A 21,441-nucleotide genomic window follows, 5' to 3' on the forward strand; every position below is an offset into this window, starting at 1 on the left:
ACGAAAATGCAGTGAATCATGTACAGATTCAACGATATCAGTTGAGGGTTAGGCTAATCATTTGAACGCATCATTTCATTAATACAGTGCTGTGGAGCTAAAGGTGCAAATTGGCGGCCATGATTCCACCATTTAGCCCCAGACAAGACAAGGGGACAATGAAAATAACACACAGAACATACAAAGAAATGGACTAAGGGAGTGTGGCTCAAGTAAAGTCAAGTAAAACTTCAGTCGTCCAGGTCTGATCCCTAGCAAAAGACAAAGTTGTCAACTGGACAAATCATTGTAAGAGTGAAGATGTTTCGCTGCTCATCCAAGCCGCTTCTTCAGTTCTGGTCAGATTACTGGTGAACACTACCTTATGTCTATATCTGAAGGGAGGGGCTAACCACACTGAAACTGTAAACATTTATTGTCTCCATTTTCAGCTGAAACTACCCTATTCAGCCCCTAACAACCCTGCTATTGTTGTCATGACCCAGAACAATGAGACCCTGAACAACAAAATGTCATCTTTTGCTCATTGAGGCTAGCAGTTATAGAGGCAAATTTGGAGCCTCTATAACTGCTAGAATTCTGACCGCGAGTATCATAGCAACCAAAGAGCCAATCCGGAGCCAGGCTGTTGAAGGTAACACCCCTTTCCACTCGCACTTCTGATTTAGCAGGGGGCACATAGCAACGCTGTCAATCAAACCTGTTGCTAACGCTAGTGGGAGCAATCTCGGGGAAAGAAGGCACTTGATTTTCTCTGTTATTAATGTTCATATCTTGATTTATGGACACAATAGCGAAATAAAAAAAAGCACCAGGGTCATGTAGCGCAGGTAAATACAAACATTTTAAGACCAAAATGACGAGGCTCACAGCACCAGTTACAGAAAGAGGGGTGACACTATTTCAATGTAAAGTGAATTGGAGCCAGATTTTATGGAGCCGGAAGTGCGCCCATGATCACTTCCTGGAACACGGCTGCTAGCAGGTTAGCTTTAAAGCACAACGGACATGGTTGTATTTGAATATAAAAATAAAAAAATACAATTGAATACGATCTAGATGATTGCATGCACACTCACATAGAACACAAATGTCAGCGTAGGCCTAAAAAACGCAAACAGATTGGCGTGAACACACAGATAATTAATGGCGCCGGCGAATCCCCTTTAGCTCGGGGAGAGTAAATTGCTTTTTCACCCTCCACAGATTTCAGTGGGCTTGTTATGTTGATGATGCCAGTGCAGCTCACAACTGTCTGCTCTCCCCCCTCTCCTCTCCATACTCACCTTCAACCCCCAACGCACATCTGTAAGTAAATAGAAATGATATTCATGGAAACTAGATGTGAAAAAGCTATGTACATTTGAATACAGATACTTTTGTTTATTATCGGTTCTCAAAGCATTTAAAAGCTATCCATTTCAGACCTCCATCTTTCTGTCTTCCGATTCTGTCTTCCGCTAATAAATGCCTAAAATGTCATCTACCATATGTCACGCCTTTTGCCTCTCCATCTTTTAGACATTTACGCTATGGCTTACAGTGCTGGCTTCAAAATGTTTTCATTTCACAAATATTTGATTCACCAAGAATACACAAGAGATAAATTCTATCAGAGTACGCCAAAGCCAGCCCACCACACTCCCAATGATTAGAACGTTCAAACAAATACTTCATGCTGATTGGTCGAAACGTCACAACAAGCCAGAAACTTTAGTTAAATCCACTTAAGACAAAAGCACAGTCATACCCATCCAAAAATTGCACATTTTTCACAAACAAAACAGTCAGTATTTCTGCTCAAATAGGCTGAAATATGTTTATCTGTTTCACTGGTTGTTTTGGTTCGTTCGGCGCTGGTGTCTGTCTGAACCACAACACTGCCCTGTGATTGGTCAATCTGGGACGGACCACAAGCTAAACCTTCAACTAGAGCGTAACAAGATGGATTCTCAAGATCACGGTGATGAACTGATTCGGACATTCTAAAACAGTCAAATCTGGAGCAAAGTCTCTTTTCTAATCTTTCTAATCTCAGACTTTGAAACAAAAATGCCACAAAACTTTAAAATGCACTTTCTTTATAGGCTAATTTTAACAATATAGGAATAACTGCTTGAAATAATTATGATTATGTAAACTGTTACATTTTTATATAGCGCTTTTCCACCTTTCACCTCACAAGGGTGTAGGTCAGTGGATCGTTCAACCGATGTTTATGCCAAGAGTGGGATTCGAACCACCAAGCTTCAGATCAAAGACACCGGTACTTTAAAAAATACGAAGCAGCCCTATGCCTTAATAAAACAGTACCAAACATGTCTGACTCCACATAATAAGAAGAGAATCCTTACCCTGAAGAACTCCTTGGTAGATCCCGAGTCCAGCGTCCCATAGGCGATCTCGGTCTGCTTGGCCAGGTCCTCTGCGCTCTCTATCGGCGACACCATCCTCTCCACGGTGAGGAAGGCAGCCAGGTTAGCCGTGTAGGAGGAGATGATGATCAGAGTGAAGAACCACCACACACCCCCAACTATCCGGCCCGATAGAGATCTACAAAGACAACACAGAAAGCACTTTTAACTCAACGGGGATTGCAAATAAAAGCTAAGTGAACAATAAAGACCAAACAGAATCGGATCTAATCTAGGGCTTCCTTTCATCCCAGCTTTTGTCTTTGCCTGTGTTTACCCGGCTTATCTGGCGATTTCAGGAGAAGTGGCAACTCATTAGGTGTAGGAGAAAAGACCAAAGTGAAAGCGTTAAAAGTAAAGTGGAGGAGGAGAGATAGCAATGTGTTTGTAAAAGGCCTTGGAATCTGAATGGGCACAACAGGGGAAGAAAAACGGCCTTCGGAACGTGCTGTGTCAGAGGTAGATGGAGGTAGCGTGGTAGTCCATGTGGAAAAGACATTATGAAGCTGGCAATATGGTTTAAAATGTTAATGCTAAATGCTCAGTTGTTCACAGCGTCACTCCATTCTAATAAGAACTTGGTTATTACAGGCATTTAATTATAATTGAGTAATACATTTGTGGTCGAACATGATTACCACCAGCCACGCTCCTGAACCAAATTATAAAAAACACAAAAAGCACTTATCCACTTATCCACAATGACTTCAAAATGCATTTAGCTTTTGTCATATTTACCAAAGCTAACCTAATTAAACCAGGCCACTACAGAAGTGTTATTAACTAAAGTTTACCAAGTCTGCTTAACAAATATCTACCCAGAAGGAACCCTCTATCTCAGTGGTCACCAACCACCAGGACGGGGATTGGTACCGGTCCGTTACATATTTGCTACCGGGCCGCACAAATATAGTAAATACTTTATCAGCGAGCGCATCTTCTCTGACGTAACTTTCGCCCGTCCCTCATGACACGCTATTAAGCTTGTCCGTAGATATATAATGAAAATCTTAATAGGAAATCGCCACAGAAAACCACTTGATATAATGGCAAGTAGATTATATCGTTGCTGGATATGCTCTTGTCCTCCGCGATGAAGTATTACGTATAAGGCATCAGACACGTCACCCAAAAGTAGACCCATAAGCTAGTGAAAATGAGCCGAAAACAAGTCTTTGGAGAGCTTTGTTGCAAAGGGGGAAAGGCCAACTGAGGAGCTAGAAGAAGAACCTACGACCTCCAAGAAAAAGAAAGCTAAATTTAACAGACAATACCAGGAGTCCTACTTAAAATATGGGTTTGTCGCTACAGGCAATGAAACCTTAAAAACTGCTTTGGCACATGGAGACGTAAGCACCCTGGATTAAAAGATAAGCCTTTAGAGTTTTATGAAAGAAACAAACGTGAACAAGAAGGGCAGAAGAAACAATTGGAGGGCTCCCACTGATTCAGCGGTATGGTGAGTTGTATTTTTTATGCACTTAACTTATTTATCTGCCACGTGTAGAAGGCCAGTCCTTGAAAATAAAACCTACATTATTCCGGTCCGTGGTGCAAAAAAGGTTGGGAACCCCTGCTTTATCTGACTCACTGCTATTCATCTAAATTTCTTTTCACAAATCTGATCTCATATTAGAAAATAAAACCTCAAAACTCTATCTTTTGCTTATCAGAAGAAAAGTAGAAGACACGGCCTGCTCATATACAGGCGCAAAAAGCACAAAATTTCAGGCCCTGGGTACAAAATATCTTGATGAGCCCCCATTACATGTTGTCTAATGAAAAATGGCCAGTACATACTTTGTAATGGGCCCTCCCTGCACTGGGCCCTGGATAAACAGTACAATTTACCCTGTTTATATAAAAGAGAGCTCTCAACACTGGCAGCATTTTCAAAAGCTTTAGAACAGTAGTTGTTCAAGGGCCAAATATGCCACCTTGTTTAACAAAATTACATGTATATATTTAGGGGTTTTTGGTTTAACTTCTAACTTTAAAAGAACTGTTCTATAATTGTATGGAAACGTGTTATATGTACAGTATAGTGAGTATGACATCAACCTTTAAATGTTCATTAATATGTACTGTCCCTACAAATAAATTAAATAAGAAAAATAAAGACTGAGCTATCATGGTAACAAAAGAATCTACCACCTGCTTGTCTCCATGGAAATCTTAATACTCTGTCTGAAATATTCCAATATATGCTATTAAACATCAGTCATCTTGCATTTATTCATTTACAGTTGTTAAGAGGCAAACTAAAAAAACTTAAAAAACATACATTTCTACAAGAGCATCTCGCCTTTCCACAGACCTGACTTGCAACTTAACCCAGTGCTGTCACCTGCTTGTCTCCATGAAGAGCGGTAAGTTTAATGTCATACTGTGGAACATTTCAGGAAAATATCTGCACCAGAAAGTCACATTGCAGCTTTAAATATCTTATGAGTGTTAGGATTATTGCAGAAATAACAAATACTGACGGTTTGGCTTGTTTTGGACCAATCCCTCACTGTAGTGTCCTTGCGGTATTGATCTGTTTTCCCAAATGGATGAAAATACAGACAAGAACATAATTTACAACCGGGTCAGAAAAATGCAGTGATGGGTGAAGTACTCAATTTGGTTTCTTCAGTAAAAGTACAGACACAGAGGCAAAAAGTTACATACAGTAAGTAAAAGAATCACATGAAAAAATCTACTTAAGTAAAAGTATTTCAGTACCCATTAAAAATGCACTTTAAGAGTAAAACGTAAAAGTATTTCACACAACTGTTGCTAATCAATAAGTGTTAAATGCAGTGAAAATGATACATACTTTGGTCAACAGATGCAACAGGAATACATTTCTTAATTTTGCTCATGAATGTTGTGTATTTATTTGTGTTTGCTCAAAACAGAAGCTTAAACTTGGAAGTCAGGATGTTACCACAAACATGGTAAAAACAACCCCTCAAATCAAAAGAGAAGTACTTTTTACTTTTTAGTCCAGCTCAAAAATGTAGAAAGTACATATACCTGCTGTCAAATGTAATGAAGTAAAAGTAAAAAGTATCCATTGTAAAACTGACTTAAGTAAAGTAAGGATACCTAAAATTTTTACTTAAGTACAGTACTTTACTACTTGTACTTTGTTACCTTTCACCACTGGGAAAACAGTCCTAATAGTACTTCATATAATATAATGAGCATACTACTATTTCTAGACGTAGGCATGTTTAGTCAATTATTTATAACTCCTTATGGTGACCCAATGGAGCATGAAAGAAACATTGATTTGAGCGCAATGAGGCATTGCTGTAACTAAACGCTCATGGGGGAGGCCGAAGTTACTGTATCGATCAGAAATGGACAACCCGCCCCTTGTGATCTGACCCGTTCACAGTATAAGCAAGTATAAATTCCCACAATGCTCTGCTTCATAGCTAAGATACACCGACAACATTTGGTATGGCAATGCTTTGAATGTTTCCAGACATAGAATTATCCCAGAGGGCGGTTGTGAAGAGGCACATGTTTACAATGTGTTATGAAAGCTAATGTGAGTCCCAAGAGCTAAGTATTCAGACAGGGAAAGAGTATTGATTAAAATGAAGGTTTATGGCCTGTTAAACAGCACTAGAGAGTATTGGCATGTTTGATTGACACGTGCCTGTGTGCTTAGACTCACATCTCAGCAAACTATTGAAAAATGCAAATGTAAGTCCTTGAAGGTCCTATATTACACAAAATGGACTCTTGTAAGCTTTACGCCATGTTATAATGTTGTTACCGCACCAAAAATACCTGGAGTTCTGTTTTGTTTCATTCACACATGTTTGAGTAATTCCTAAATGCTCTATTCCACCTTGTGATGTCATGTAGTGGTAGTTTTCAAGTTTTACCTTTAGTTCAGTAGAGATGGCCAATTCCAGGGCTGAGATCATTTTAATGAGTCTAGTGAAGATGTAGTGAAGTGAGTTTAAAAACGCAGTGGAGCACTTCCTGTATTACCACATGACATCACAAGTTGGACCCGAGTGTTTTCAGTTTGAGAAAAGAAATATACAGGATTTGTGTGTTAAACATGTATAAATGAAACAAAACTTGACGAGGAAACAACATTATAACAGATGAAAAAGTAATGTCATATAGGCTTTTCAAAGAAGACACATTATAATCTGAAATGGCCTGATTAAAGAAACAGGTCCATTCTTCTTCAAAACTGCAGAATTGAAAGTTCATGGTGGCATTTCAGTGCTGATTATACTTTACTTATTTTTATAGTTGAAAATGGCAAAGTGACATTTTTGAACCCTAAATGTTTGACATGGAGTTTGAATTTTCACAGTTCACAATTCAAGTAAATATTGAGCAGTGGGCAGAGATAGGAAGAGGTGAAAACAGGACAATGACAAAAAGTGCTCAAAATGGTGGCGATATAAAAAAAAGCTGAAACCTATGAATATATTTAAAGAGTACAGTTCTGCATATCCATACAATATGTTTTTCTAACCCTGAGAGGCTGATACATTACAGAGAGCATATGGGATAAACAATGTGTCTCTTTGTATTCGTGGTATTAGGATTTGGATGGTGAGCCATGTGGGACAAATTATACATTTTACAAATAGCCATCTGTTCAAGAGAAATTTGTCTATTGAATTCTTCTACTTTACAAACTCCTGCAGTTTCCAAGTCCAATAAAAACATGCACTAAAATAAGACAAATAGTTTTCTCTATTTGGAGACAGTCCAGATCAATACAGCAGATTAAAAGTACACTAAAAAGAAGGTATTAAGCAGGAGATGTCTGCACCTGTGGTCATATACCATAAACTATATATATATGTATATAAATGGACATAGCTAACCATTTGCCTCGGCTCCAAATTCACCCGTATAACTCGGAGCCTCGATAAACTTTATTTGACTAGAACCGAACGCTATGGGTGACGTCACACTCACTTAGTCCATTTCTTTATACAGTCTATGTCATATACACAACACAATGGAGCGATTATAGGGCTTATATTCTTATATATGGTATGGTATGCTTTTATTTGAACAGGGACAGTGCACGATATTACATTAACCTTAACAGGAAAGATGTGTGGTGCCAGGTTATAGCTAAAGTACTAATTTCCACCTGTAGTCCCTGCACAGGCTGATGTTTAGTCAAAATAAGTTTGTTGTAAATGGATGAAAGACCTGTAAACATATGGTACATACATCTAATACGACACATCTCACCCCTCAAATACGCCAAATGTACATGTTCAAAAGGGAGTTTGGCAAATGAAAAAAAATAATTCAAATCTTGAGTAATCCAAATAAAAAAATTATTCATACTATTTAAGTTGTTGGTTAAAAGTGCACTGTTGTAATTGATCCTGTTCATATACTGCCCTGTACATAATCATAGAGCTACGTTGTTGCCTATTTTTTTTTTTCTCTATTTTTTCTTGTCGTTCTTGGACTGTGTGTTCCCTATTGTGGGACAAATAAAGGCTCTCTTATCTAACTTTTCTGGTGGGAAGTCTGCAACCATGAAGATGTTACTGCGTTGCCAGGAATGTTCCACAGTACGGTATTAAACGTAACTTGTATTTCTTGAATTTTGAGTGTTTTCATTGCTCAATAATACCTTTAAAAACATACATTCTGACCTTGAAAAAAACAAAAAAGCTGCCATGTATGCAAAATTTCATCTGCGTTCTGCTTTACATCTTACATGAAGAACGCACATTTATTCTCTCATGAAACTTGTATTACTCTGAACCACTAGCTTGAAACAAACATTTCCTTTTCTTCTAATTGCATCAATAAATTTGCAATCTCAGTTTTGTCAAGAACGCCTCATGTTGTTTTTTTCCTGTCCAAACAAATGCTCTGAGCCTTCATTACACCAAGCAGCACAACAGCTTCATCATAACAGAGCCATTTGACGCCAGCTCGGATCGGCGCTGCACACGAGCGAGGAAATCCAAATGAAGACTGAATACCTCCAACGGTCCAACGGAGACACGGAGAGGACAGCGTGATTAACAACATGTCCGCCACGTGACGCATGATGTCCTTGGTGTTTAGTTTGCATGTTCCTGTGATAGACGTGAGTGTGGGGTGGGAATCAGGTCTGGTCTTGGGGAATAGTGACGCCTTTAGTAAAAATGTGGCTATATAGAACACAAATTAAAAATGTCTAATGTGTCTAAATCTAAAATATTTAGAACACGGAAGACTATTCATAGCAATATTATGAAGTACCATATTTTCTGCACTATAAGGCGTACCTAAAAGCCTTTAATTTTCTCAAAAACCCACAGTGCGCTTTATAATCCAATGCGCCTTATATATGGATCAATATTGTTCAATTATGACACCCGTAGTCAGGAGGCGTTGCCGAAGTAATAGCGGTAATAAATCCCTTTAAGGACTGAGCACACTATGGGCCAGTATAGCTCACCTAGACCTAGACTTTTATTCTTTTTTAGCCATAAAATCATGTTAAATGAAGTATCAGAATTTACTGCATTTTTTCACACAACTACTTCTATTTTACACATCCATCCGTATTTTTTCTTTTACGCATTGAATAAATGACTGGGAAAATCCCTGCAGCACCGCGCTCTCATTCGTCACCTTCGAGGGACAACAGAGGCAGATTACCGTAATGATGGTTAAATATTTAGATATCCCCATGTCTCTACTTTGAGACGCTGTTTGAATTTACATGAGAGCACAACTGGTTGCGGAGTTACGCTGCTGGAAAATCCGCAACCGTGTTCTATCTGCGACGACAGGATCCGACGCTATAGGGATAACGGGGAGACGGGAAGACAGCGCCGGGCGACATACGCCACAATCTGCCGATGGATTGCGGATGCCTGGGCTGATATATCAGTCTCAACTGTGGTCCGAGCTTTCACAAAGGCAGGAATTGTCACTGAACTGCCAGACAACAGCAGCGACACAGATAATGGCGATTTTGACGAGTCGGAATCGAGCACTTTGAATGAGCTCGACCAACTGTTCAAATCACACACTGAAGAGGAAGAATTCGACGGATTCATGAATGAGGAATGAACTGAAAAAGTGAGGCTTTACGTGTTTCTTTCACGTGTTTACAACTAAACAAGGCTGGGAGATATTGTGAATATGGACATTAATGTTTTGCTTTGCACTATTTCAAGAGTTACTATATTGTGAATGCATTAACTTGTTTTGTGAGTGAACAAAGTTTTCAGAATGTTTTTTTTTTTTATTCTGTTAATAAAGTTTGACTGACTTACTTATCTGTTTTGTTCACATTCCCTTTAGCACAGCTCCATCTCGTGGATGCATAACACAACCCCAGCTTCTACAGTAGTTTATATTCTGTGCGCCTTATAATGCGGTGCACCCTATATATGAAATTTGTTTTAAAATAGGCCATTCATTGAAGTTGCGCCTTATATTCCGATGCGCCTTATAGTGCGGAAAATACGGTATAGGTATTGTAAACGGTAAATGGTCACGTTTTCATATAGCGCTTTTCCACCTTCCACTCAAAGCGCTTTACATCAAGGAACCACTCACCCATTCACACATTCATACCCTGGTGTACACAGACACTGGGGGCAAGGTGGGTTAAGTATTTTGCCAAGGGACACAACAGCAGAATTCATGTGACCGCTCAACCAATGATGTTTTTGTTGAGAACAGGATTCGAACTGCCAACCTTCGGATCAGTGAACAAACACTCATAAATGTAGCAAAGGACATTGGCCAATATAATACCCTAGATTTTTGACATTCTGCTATAATAAAACAATTGTTGATACATTCTTAGTATTTTTTATTTGGCATGAAACAGATTTTTAACTCATGCAGACTTATTACTTTTCCAGTAAGAGAAGCATGAATTTTTTATGTGTTTGTGCACAAGTTTACGGACCTTATTCCAAATTTCTTTCCAAAAAACCCATTATTTCCCCATTGTGGCTCTAGTAGTAGCAGTAGTAGTAACCTATATAGGGACTGATGAGAAGAATACTTTGAAAATGTATTTAGATAATACTGAATACATGCATTAAGATGTATTTTACAACTTATTCGGTTACACGGCCCAATCAGAGTACTGGATTCTGAATACTTTTAATACTTTTACATTATAGTGTAGTGTAAAAACAGCTTTATTTTTATTGGCCTCTTATGCATTAATTTATGACGATTTTTTTTTTAATACCGTGCAGTTCAAAGCCAAAACTGTATGATGACCGACAAGTATTCCTTTGATTTTAGGAAGTAACCATATCCATCCGAATACCACCCAATGAAACAGAGGACATATATTTGGTACATATATTTAGTTACTTCCCAACACTGTATATTGATGATACTATTCCTCACATAAAAGCAGGTTTTGAAGTATCCACTTACCCTCATGCTCACCACTACACTAATCTTATTCCTCAGGGGCAAATCCAACAGTTTAACCCGACCAAAAGACATCACAATAAATGATCTATAAAGCTTTACCGGCTTTTCCAACCTCTCTCAACAATATACAGATTTGAAACCAAACTCCCATCACTAGATGCATGTCCTTGATTCGCAGTTCTTCAGAGGAGCAGAGTGGAAGTTTGAAATCTCCGTTTAGCCTCGGTTAGCGCTCACGACCACCTTTGCCTTCTTCAAATTCAATACCTTTTCATCACGCGTAGGTACAACGGGCTGCTTTTGCTAGCGTCTCCTTGGGTGAGCTTTCGGAGCCATGTCCTTGGTTTTGTATGTGACATGTCTGCGTGCTTTTGTATGCAACAAGCAAGACATTGTACAGCTAGCAATGTATCATCTATGATAGCCAACAGATTGCCTTCCCCAATCCAGCGTGTGAAAGATTAATGGTACAACGTTTCTCCTTTCTTCCCCCCCCCCCAACACACACACACATACAAGACACTTTCATTCAGTACATGTGATTTTCTAAGCCAATAACCATGGGCAATTTTAGATGTGTTTGGGTGAATTGGGTTTTAGACTTTGATTACGGTTATTGGCTGACAAATGTGTTTCATACTGTTCAAATGCATGATTCAATTAGAGTCCATTTTATGACAGAATATTATACTCAAACAATTAGGTCGTTCGTAAATGTGAAATTGATTTTTTTTTGCTTGATATCAGATACATGTCTTGCCGTAGTGGCCGATGACCAGTATTTGCAGATATCAAATCATTATTTTAAAATCTAGCAGGGCCAATATTTGATGGAAAGTTGTAGTAAAGTTCCAAAATAGCCGTTGCCTTTATACAAAAATATATATACGTCTGGGATATAATATATTTTAGCATGGTAAAAGAAAATTCTAATGTGTCAACTGGACAAAAAGTTGTAAGAGTGAAGACGTTTCGCTGTTCATCAAAGCCGATTCTTCAGTTCTCGTCAGATTACTCATGGACACTGCCTTATATCTGTCTGAAGGGATAGATAAAAGGCAGTGTCCACCAGTTGACAGGTTTACATTTTTCTTTTACTATGGGTCAGATCTGGGCGACTGAGGGATTACACAGACGTATCTTTAGGATGGTTGTGTAAATGTACTGCCACCTCTGTTTTTTCTCTTTCTTTATACATTTGAACTTACTAGGCTTTTTAAAAAGACTCATCTGATTCGCTGGGGACAGATGTGATACATGGGCACACACAGAGGCTGGTTACAGAAAATACTGGGCTGGTATATCAGGGAAAATTTCTGAAACTGATACATCACTGATAATAATATATTGTCAGTCCCATAAGTCTCTGCTCATAAACAGAGGTTAAATTGGCTTTTTTGAGTTTGTAACCATGTTGTAATATTGTTCCCTATGTTCAAAAAGATATCTGGAGTTGTATTTTGCTTTATTCACGATTGTATGATGTAGCTTAATCCTCTTAAAAAACAGTGGTGGAAGGTAACAAAGTACAAGTAGCAAAGTACTGTACTTAATTAGAATTTTTGGGTATCTGTACATTTTACAGTGGATACTTTTTCGTTTCACTTCACAACAGTTGAGGAGAGGTATATATGTACTTTTTACTCTACTAGATTTTTTAACTGGACTGGACAGTAAAAAGTACTTTTCTTTTGATTTGAGGAGTTATTTTTACGTCCTGACTAAAGTTTTTGAGTTCAAGCTTCGGTTTTGAGCAAAAAATAATAAATACACAAAATTCATGATAAAAAATAAGAAATTCTGATTCTTATTTTTACTGTTGACCAACATCTGTATCATTTTTTTTATTTATTTTTTTATCAATATACTGTGAATCACTTTTACTTTTTACTTTTTTATTTTTTAAGTACATTATTGAATGGGTACTTAAATCCTTTTTTCATGTGATACTTTTACTTGAGTAACCTTTTGCCTCTGTATCTGTACTTTTACCAGAGCAACAAAATTTTGTACTTTGTCCCCTTTGTACCCTCTTCCTACGAATTTGTATTAGGGGCCCATGTGAGATTTCTTGCTCCGCGCCTGGTCTCCATAAATCAAACGAGGAGCATTTCTTTCATCAAATCGTGTTTACTGCAACTGCATGCTTTTGTTAGCATGTCGGAAAAAGGACATGAATCACATCTGCCCTCTGCTGGTAAAAAATGAAATAAACATACAGATGGTAACTTTAAAGCTATAATCTTTATGTGTGGAGTCTGGAGTTCAGCAGTAATGCGGTGATATGTGAGAACAACAAGGGGGGTGCGCCAATTTAGTTACAAATGGTAGCTTTAAAAATGATTGAATAGCCTTGCAGTGAACACAATATTATAGCTCTCAAACAGTGATTGGAAATGGGAGAGTATAAAGTAGCTGTCTACATACAAGAAAATAGAATCATTGGCAATACATTCTAAGTTTATTTTCCATGTGAGGAAACTTTGCAGATCTAAAAAGGAGCCAGCAGAACCTGAAATTCCTCGAAGGCAGAAACTGTAATTGAGGCAAAAGAAATTCAACAGCGCCCAATGGTGAGTTTACGAGTGAAATAAACATGTTTACAGCCTGCTCCAACAGACAGGCTCAGTCTCCAGAGCTCCATGCCCCTTTCATGACAACTCTACCTGGGGTGAATACTTGATTAATACATCTGTTTAAGGTCTGCTCTGCCCTGGCACAGCCAAAATGCTTAAGCTACACAAACAACATAAGCCTCAAGCAGACTCTGTTCAAAATGAAGAATTAACTGGTATTATTAATATTAACCATGTCTGCCCTCGATAAGAGATTGGACATTCTTAAAGAAAAGTGCTATTGGCAAATGTAGCAGCTAATGTTTTTTTAAGCAAATAAAAAATGCAATTCTGTGAGTCAGACCGTGGATGAAAGCGCTCGTCATCAATTTAAAGTTACTATGAGTAATTAGATTGGCTGATCCGCTCGTGTTGTATTCTCACACTTCACCACTAGATGCTGTCTATCTATTATTACTGTTTGTCTATCTGATAATGTTCCAGCTTTGGCTTGACAGAAGAAGAAAAGAGAGCACAGGTGAGTCTGAACGAAGACGAGGCGAGGGGAGTTACAAAAATCTAACTTACAGATGGTAGATTTAAGGAACAAAATGTATGGGTACAATATGGTGTAATAGTTTGTTGTACTAATTTGCTCTCTGCATTTGATCCATTGTGGTAGTAGCTTCATTGGTTTATAGACAGTGTTCACCTACTATCTCGCTAACACCTCTGCGTACTGCCACTGTGTCATTGGGCAAGACACTTAACCCACTTTGATGGGGAAAACCCACTTTTGTATGGGGAAAAAATGGTTTTACTCTGACTTTTCTTTCTGCTTCTTTACAGGTGTGAGCTAAAGTGAGCTGATGGGGAGAGGCAGAACAATGCCGCAGAACAATGCAGGAGCGGAGGAGAAGAGAGAAGGCAACACATCAAAGAAAATCAGATGAATAGATTAAAGATTAGCAGCAGCAGCAGGCGCGATAATGAGAGGGATAATGAAATAAAATAATAAGGTGGGTAATGAAAGTGAAGCAGAACCAATGGGACACACCCCGAGAGATAAGTCGCTCCTTCTGCGGAGTCTGCCAAGCCCACTTCACGCCAAATTTATCTTTTACAATTAATTTTTTTAAATTTAAGGCATAATGAAGGGACTATTCATTTTGCATTTATAGCTAAAGCAACATGTACGGCAACAAGAATATCACAAATGTTTGTAAACCTTTTGAATATGTCCGTTACCTGCTTGGCTGCACAGTAACATGGAAATGTTATCGCACAGCCTGAAATGTTCCACAGTAAGGCATTGAATCGTGCATGTACTTAAATAAATACAGGTATTTTAATGACATATATGTTTTGTGCGAATGGGGTTGCATCACAAATCTGACTTGTAACTTGGCATAGGGTGGGGTGGGGTCATCTGCTTGTTTCCATGGATACCTTAGACCACATGTGTCAAAATCAAAGCCCGCGGGCCAAACGTGACCCTCCACATCATTTTATGTGGCCCTCGACAGAGTAAATTAAAATGTATGATGGTCTTAAAATGTCATTTAATCACGAAATATGCAGTTACACAGCCATATTTTTACATCTAGACAAGTGCATATGTAATATTTGAATAAGCAATAAATACAGAAACCGTTAATTAACAAGTTCAAAAAGTAGTTAGATTTATTTTACATCTGGCCCTTTGAGAGCAGCCATTTTGCTGATGTGGCCCTCGATGAAAATGTGTTTGACACCCCTGCTTTAGACTATATAGATAAATGGACACAGAGAAAACTAACTAGCCGCTGCTCCAAGCTAAACCAGCAGTTTAGCGAGAAGAGACCTTACCTTTAACATTTAACAGCCTCACACCAGATTGGATCTTTGGTAGTTACAATACTCGTGGTCAGAATTCAAAATATGGAGCTCAGCATCAAATTCGTCCCTGTAACTGTTAGCCTCGATGAGTTTTAATTGACTGGAGCTGACGTCACACTCACTTAGTCCACTTCCTTATACAGTCTATGGTCGCAAACACAATTCTCTACTAGAAAAGTTACAGTTCAGCTTTAACGCAGCATTCTGACTGTACACATAAGCAGTACAGTCATTCACTACAGGAGGTTATTGGCTTGTAGGAGTAGTCACCCTGAAGACTATCATTAGTAGCTAGTGAAATACAGTGCTCGTCGTATTAACTATTCAACACACCCTTGGCCTCTTAGACTATACTTACACTAGACAAACCTCCTCAACACACACACATACACACACAGACAGACACACACAGGAGCAAAGCTGTAATTCCAGACATTTATTGACCAGGACGCATCCAATCCCTCCGAGATGCCGGCTCCTGATCAGTTTACCGCTCCTCATTTTTATTTTCCTGCCTTACGTCTTGTTGTGAATTTATTGCCACTTTTAAAAAATAAAATGTGCCACTTTGGTCTCTCCTAAGTATTAAACACGCCAACGCCCGAGCATAAAAGCGATGTTGGGGATTCGCCATCTCAAGGTCATTTCTGGGCCGGCGAAGTGCACTCATGTCTGGCCATTAGCGGCTTCTTGATTGGAGTGAGGATGAAAACGTGAAAAGGGTGCATAGGGAGGGAGTGTTAGTGCCATGAGTGTGCGTCGTGCATAGCTATATAGACCTGTTGTGTGGCAAAGGCAAGGATGGTCAGAAATCTTAACTAGCTGTTCTTGAATATAAAGATTTTTTTTTGTTTCTATAGTAGTGTCAAGTTTATAGGAGAACAAATTACGCAAAAAGCTTGCATCTAATTATCAGGAGGTGTCCATTAGCATGCTAGTTGTTGTCATTGTAAAACACTCTGGTATCTGAGAGTTGTGAAAAGCGTTTATAAACTCATTGTAGTGAATATTTAGACTGCTCAGGATAAAAAAAAAGGAAAGTGAAGAATAAATTTGGACCATTGAAAACCATTTACGATAAACTGAAAATCAGGCACTGCGTCTTTAATGACAGGACTGGGACAGGATTTGCCGTACAAGCATTCGGTAATATTCACTCAAAATATGCAGTTTTGAATCACCTATTATGCCGGCATGTCTTAACTATTGATCTATTAAGTTATGGTAAACCACTGCAGTTGAAATATGTTATTCATTTCACTTATTTGTTAGATTAATCTCAACTGAATCATAGAAACTCATACCCAAGTGTGACAAAGTGTAAGTAGAACACACTATGGCCTATGGATTTGCAAACTTTTCATACCAGACTGGCTTTCCGAGTATTTCCAAATCTTATCCTAATCTCTTTCCTATTCCAGGTCTATACTGGGGCCAAACTAGGTCTAAAATGGTACTGCAACAGAGACCAAACATATACTCTAATCACGCATTTCTCTTCCTGGAATGTTCTACTGTACGGAAGAAACATGTATTCTTACTTTGAACTGGGTCTCCTCTCCACAGATCTTAACTCTAACTTGGCCTGGCGGGATTACTCCTACTCCCATTAAATACGATACTATGAGTACTACAGAGTGTGCCTTTAAGTAAACTCAGAACCTCAGAAGAGCCTGATTATTGTCAGAAGGAGAGCGTGTGCCATACCGCGGTTTTGAGAAGTAATGGTGCACAATCATCCCAGCATGCCTTGATTCCTGACCAGCGTTTTCCGAATGTCTCCCCCTACTCTTTCCCCCATTTCACACTGTACTCTCCCGTCTATTAAAACCTGCGGTCCAGATATCAACAGACTCTCCAAAACGCAGCGTCACATATAGAGAGGACGGTGAAGGAGAAAATCAGGAGGACTGCAGATGAAGATAGAGAAGATAAAAGACGTCAGATAAATGGATAGATAGCTGTGTTCCTGGTGATAGGCAGGGTGAGGGAAAGAGGGAAAGAGGGAGCGCGTGAGGAAGAGGAGGAGGGGGCTGTGTGCTCACTGTGTCTCAGACTGCAGAGATGACTGCAGCAGAGGAGCCAGGATCCAAGCTGAATACCAATGGAGCCCCTCTCTGCCGGCTCAATACACAAAGCACAGGGCACGCTGCCCGACGCACACGCGCAGAGCCGGAATATCAAGCAGAGGCCGGGACTATAATGTGGTGAACGGGATGGACACAAACGCACCCAGAGAGGTTACTGGTCAGACTGGAGAAATGTAGAGAGAATATTCACTTCAAAACATCTTTAGTTTAACAGAAGATGTCTATGATCATTGAGGTACATTTTAAGGCTTATACTATGCAGTTTCTGTTTGTTAAAATGTTGTTTCCTCATCAAAACATACCTAGAGTTGTGTTTTGTTTAAAGGGGGGGTCTAAAGGAATACTGTTTTCAATATAGATGGAAAAATGTAGTAAATGATTGAGTGGACTTAATGTGTAACAAATACATAATACCAGATTATGGCCTAACTGCTGTGTAATGTATTAATAGGAAGTTATTTTTATATTATAATTACTTGTATAAAAGAGGGATGGCAGTTTATAAAGTCAGGCTTCACTCAACTCCTTTCTGAAAATAGCAAATACAAGTGTGCAGATTAATTAGTAGTTTGCTCTTACTGAGATTATTTTTTTCCTATCTCACATTGTTTGTCAAAGACGGATTTTCAAACTGAACTAAACTAAATAGGGCAATAGGGCTGCATGAACATAATGTACATAATGTAACATGGAGATGGAGATGTGTTTAATGCCATGCTGTGGAATATTCTAGTCAAAGCAATAACATTTCCATGGAAAAGAATAGAAAAGCTACACAGTACTCCTTTAAAACCAAAATATTAGCTTTGGGACCGCAAGTAAACATTTAACGAAAAATATAACTTAATACTTCATTACTTTTTTACCCATCGGGAGGAGGACCCAGGGGAGACTTTCGGTGGCCTGTGAACACCTTTGGGTCCCACCGGAGGAGCAGGAGGAAGTGTCTGGGGTGATGGAAGCCTTAGAGTCCCTGCTTAGACTGCTGCCTCCACAACCCCGCTCCGGATAAGTGGAAGAAAATGGATGGATAGATATGACTTCTTTTGCAAATTAGAATTTTTCCAATTAGTCCTTTGCAGAAGGCTGTAAATATTTAAGTGATGTGATGTAATTTCCAATCAACAAAATATAACTAACCTTCAGACTGCTACAAAAATGAATCTGAAAATGTAATTATTCGGCAGATTTCGGAATTTCGTGCAGCATGAGCTCACCCAAACATATTAAAACTTGGACTAAGAGCTAAAATCACTGCAACGTTTTTCCGCCGCAAAATCACTCTCCCTCTGTTAACCGAAATAAACTTAAACATGAAAGTACAAAAGACAGAAATCAAAGGTAGTCTCCCAGCGCCACTATTCCCAAGTCAATAGTAAATGTCAACCTCCGAGCTTGTGTTGAATAACCCGGAAGAAGGACAAAAGAGAGAGGAGCCGGTCCCGACTCCAAATCACACGTGAAGCAGAGTTATGACGCAACACAGCACTTTAAAGGTAGCAAAGAGATGACAGCAAACAGAGGCAGTAACCTTAAATACAGGTTATGTAGACAGAAATGAGCGGTAGCAGTTTTTCACAAAAATATAAACGTGCTTTATTTCTTTGCACAAGGTCGGCCGGCTGAAACATTAACTTTCGAACGCCGCTCCAGGGTGTTTTTATATGAGTCAGACTGGCACCCTTTTCTCATGTAACCTTTTAAATAAAGTGGAGGATGCACCGTCTTTAACAAAACTATCCTTAAATGCAGCATAACGTAAATTATATTAGGGCTGCGAGATTTTGGGAAATAATCTAATAGTGATTTTTCGGATTAGATTTGCGATATGTGTAGTACTGTTCAGAGTGCTCATTGTTAAAAGTTCACTGCGTAACTTTTCCGATGGAGGGACTGCCACTTGCTTGTATCTATCCTGCATGGTTAGGCGTTAAGAAAACACTCTGTCCCACCTTGTGATGTCATGTGGTGTAATGTAGGTGTTAACTTGCTTCATGACAAGGTGGAACAGAGCATTTTGAACTTTGGGGATGCAGACAAACTAATAAACCAGGATTACTCAAACATGCGTGAATGAAACAAAGAAACAAAACACAACTTTCGGTATGTTTTTGATGACATAACAACATTATAACATGGTTTAAAAAGATGTTCCAAGATTGCTCCACTGCATGGCATGGCATTTTTATTGCAAAAAAACAAAAAAACACTGTGAACTGGGCCCCTCTCCACAGATCTGATGTATCTTGGCGTAGTGGGTCACCTGCTCATTTAATAAGAGAGACAGTAGCTCAGTTGACTCGACATAAACATCACTGGTAGATCCGTCAGATTTACAGGTGTCGGTGCGATTCCACCTCCCACAGATGAATAATATTTTTGTGTCCTTTAGCGAGACACTTAACCCACCTCGCCCTGAGTGTCTGTGTACACTGGTGTATGAATGTGTGTGTGAATGGATGTAAAAGCGCTCTGAGTGCCTTGAAGGTGGAAAAGAGCTATATAAAAATGCAATCAGGCTGTGGGACAAGTTTAATGCCAGACTGTGGGACATTCCAGGCGAAGCAATAACATGGAGCATAGATAATAATCCCACGCATTTCAGAATATGTTTGTTGAAGTCTGAACTACAGCTATAAAGATTTTTCAACACAAAAATAAGATATATTCCTCTTTGCAAAGGACATTATATACATCAATTGCTGTAAACAAGAAAAAAAAAAAGTATCGAGGCCTGCCATACTCAAACTTCTAAACTTTCTCAGCCATGGGAGACCAAAAATCAATTCTACCTGACCAAGCAGAATCACTTTGTTTTGAAACAGCATAAGCAACTGTTACATTGGAGGTGATAAATGCACACAAGTTAGAACTTGGACAAAGCTTGAGGAAGTGTCTGGGGAGGTGGAAGTCTGGATGCTTCCTGCCACTGTGCCCTGGACAAGAAAATATTATGGTGGATTTACAACTATAGCAGCAGTAACAACAAATACTTTTATATTGTTTCATTCACTCTCAAACCAGTGAGAAATAGGGTTATAATTAATTGCAAATATAATATAAACATTTCAGACTGAGGGCAGGGACAAAACTGAAAATTTAATCAAGAGTGTCATGCTCAATGGCACAACAATCATATGTATTATTCAGAGCTGGGAACAAACCGCCAGCCTTAAAAGTTCACTTTGTAATTTTATGGGTTACAAAAAAACCCCAAAATGAATGAAAAACATGTATTCTCACAGTGAGCAGGGTCGCCTCTCCATAGATCTGACCTGTAACTAGGCCTCTTGTTGTCCCCTGCTTGTTTCATGGTGATAGATACCTTTAATGCCTTGATTGGAACATTTATATGCAGACTTGGGCATGTCCGGAATCTTATATGTAAATTATATGTAAAAGAGGCACAGATTTGTTGAATAATGTGGAAGATGGAAGGATGGACTTAAAGATGGGGTATTAAGCAAAATGGATTTCTTTGAGCTTTCTACCATGCTATAATGTAGTTGCCTCATTAAAAAACATGCCCGAAGACGTTTTAAATGTCATCCATGCATGTTTCAGTGATTTAAAGACCCCTAGTCAAACCCTCCCTACGGTTAGCTGTAAGATTCTGTGCAAAGCTCCGCCCACAAGCCTACGTCACCCGTGCTCCCGCTCGTCAAAGCTCCGCCCACAAGCCTACGTCACCCGTTCTGCCGCTCGTCAATGCTCCGTAAATCTACAAAAAAGCATGATGCAAAACTGTACACAGCAGCTCGACGAACCCGATGTGATGTGCAGTAGGTTCATTAGCGAGATGCACGCTGTTTGTGTTGTGATAGCGCTCTGAAGGGGGAGTGACTTAGCGTGGAGAGCAAAGGGAGGGGAGACTGAGTATACAAACATGTTACAACCTCAAACGGCAGTAAAAAGTCTGCGCAAAGTTTTGATTTCTTTGGAGAAAAAAAACCCACACTTTCTACAATGGTCTAAATGACAAGACGATAAAAAGAGGGACAGGTGGTCAGTCTGTAGTCCCACATGCAGAGAGAGGAAGAGTTCTGTGATGATGATGAGGATGATGATGAGGATGATGTGTCAGCCTTCTCTGATGCTGCA

At 39.1% G+C, this 21,441-nt stretch overlaps 1 protein-coding gene across 2 annotated transcripts in view; it reads right to left on the reverse strand.

Annotated features, from left to right (window-relative positions):
- Positions 1 to 21,441, reverse strand: part of gria4a (glutamate receptor, ionotropic, AMPA 4a) — a 178,229-nt gene that overhangs the window by 17,998 nt on the left and 138,790 nt on the right. For both annotated transcript variants that reach the window (XM_033977145.2, XM_033977144.2), the window contains exon 14: positions 2,355 to 2,553. In XM_033977145.2, coding sequence (XP_033833036.1) covers positions 2,355 to 2,553 — 199 coding nt within the window. The remainder of the gene's footprint in view (positions 1 to 2,354; positions 2,554 to 21,441) is intronic.

This window comes from Periophthalmus magnuspinnatus, chromosome 13 (assembly GCF_009829125.3).
Source record: "Periophthalmus magnuspinnatus isolate fPerMag1 chromosome 13, fPerMag1.2.pri, whole genome shotgun sequence".
Lineage (NCBI taxonomy): Eukaryota > Metazoa > Chordata > Actinopteri > Gobiiformes > Gobiidae > Periophthalmus > Periophthalmus magnuspinnatus.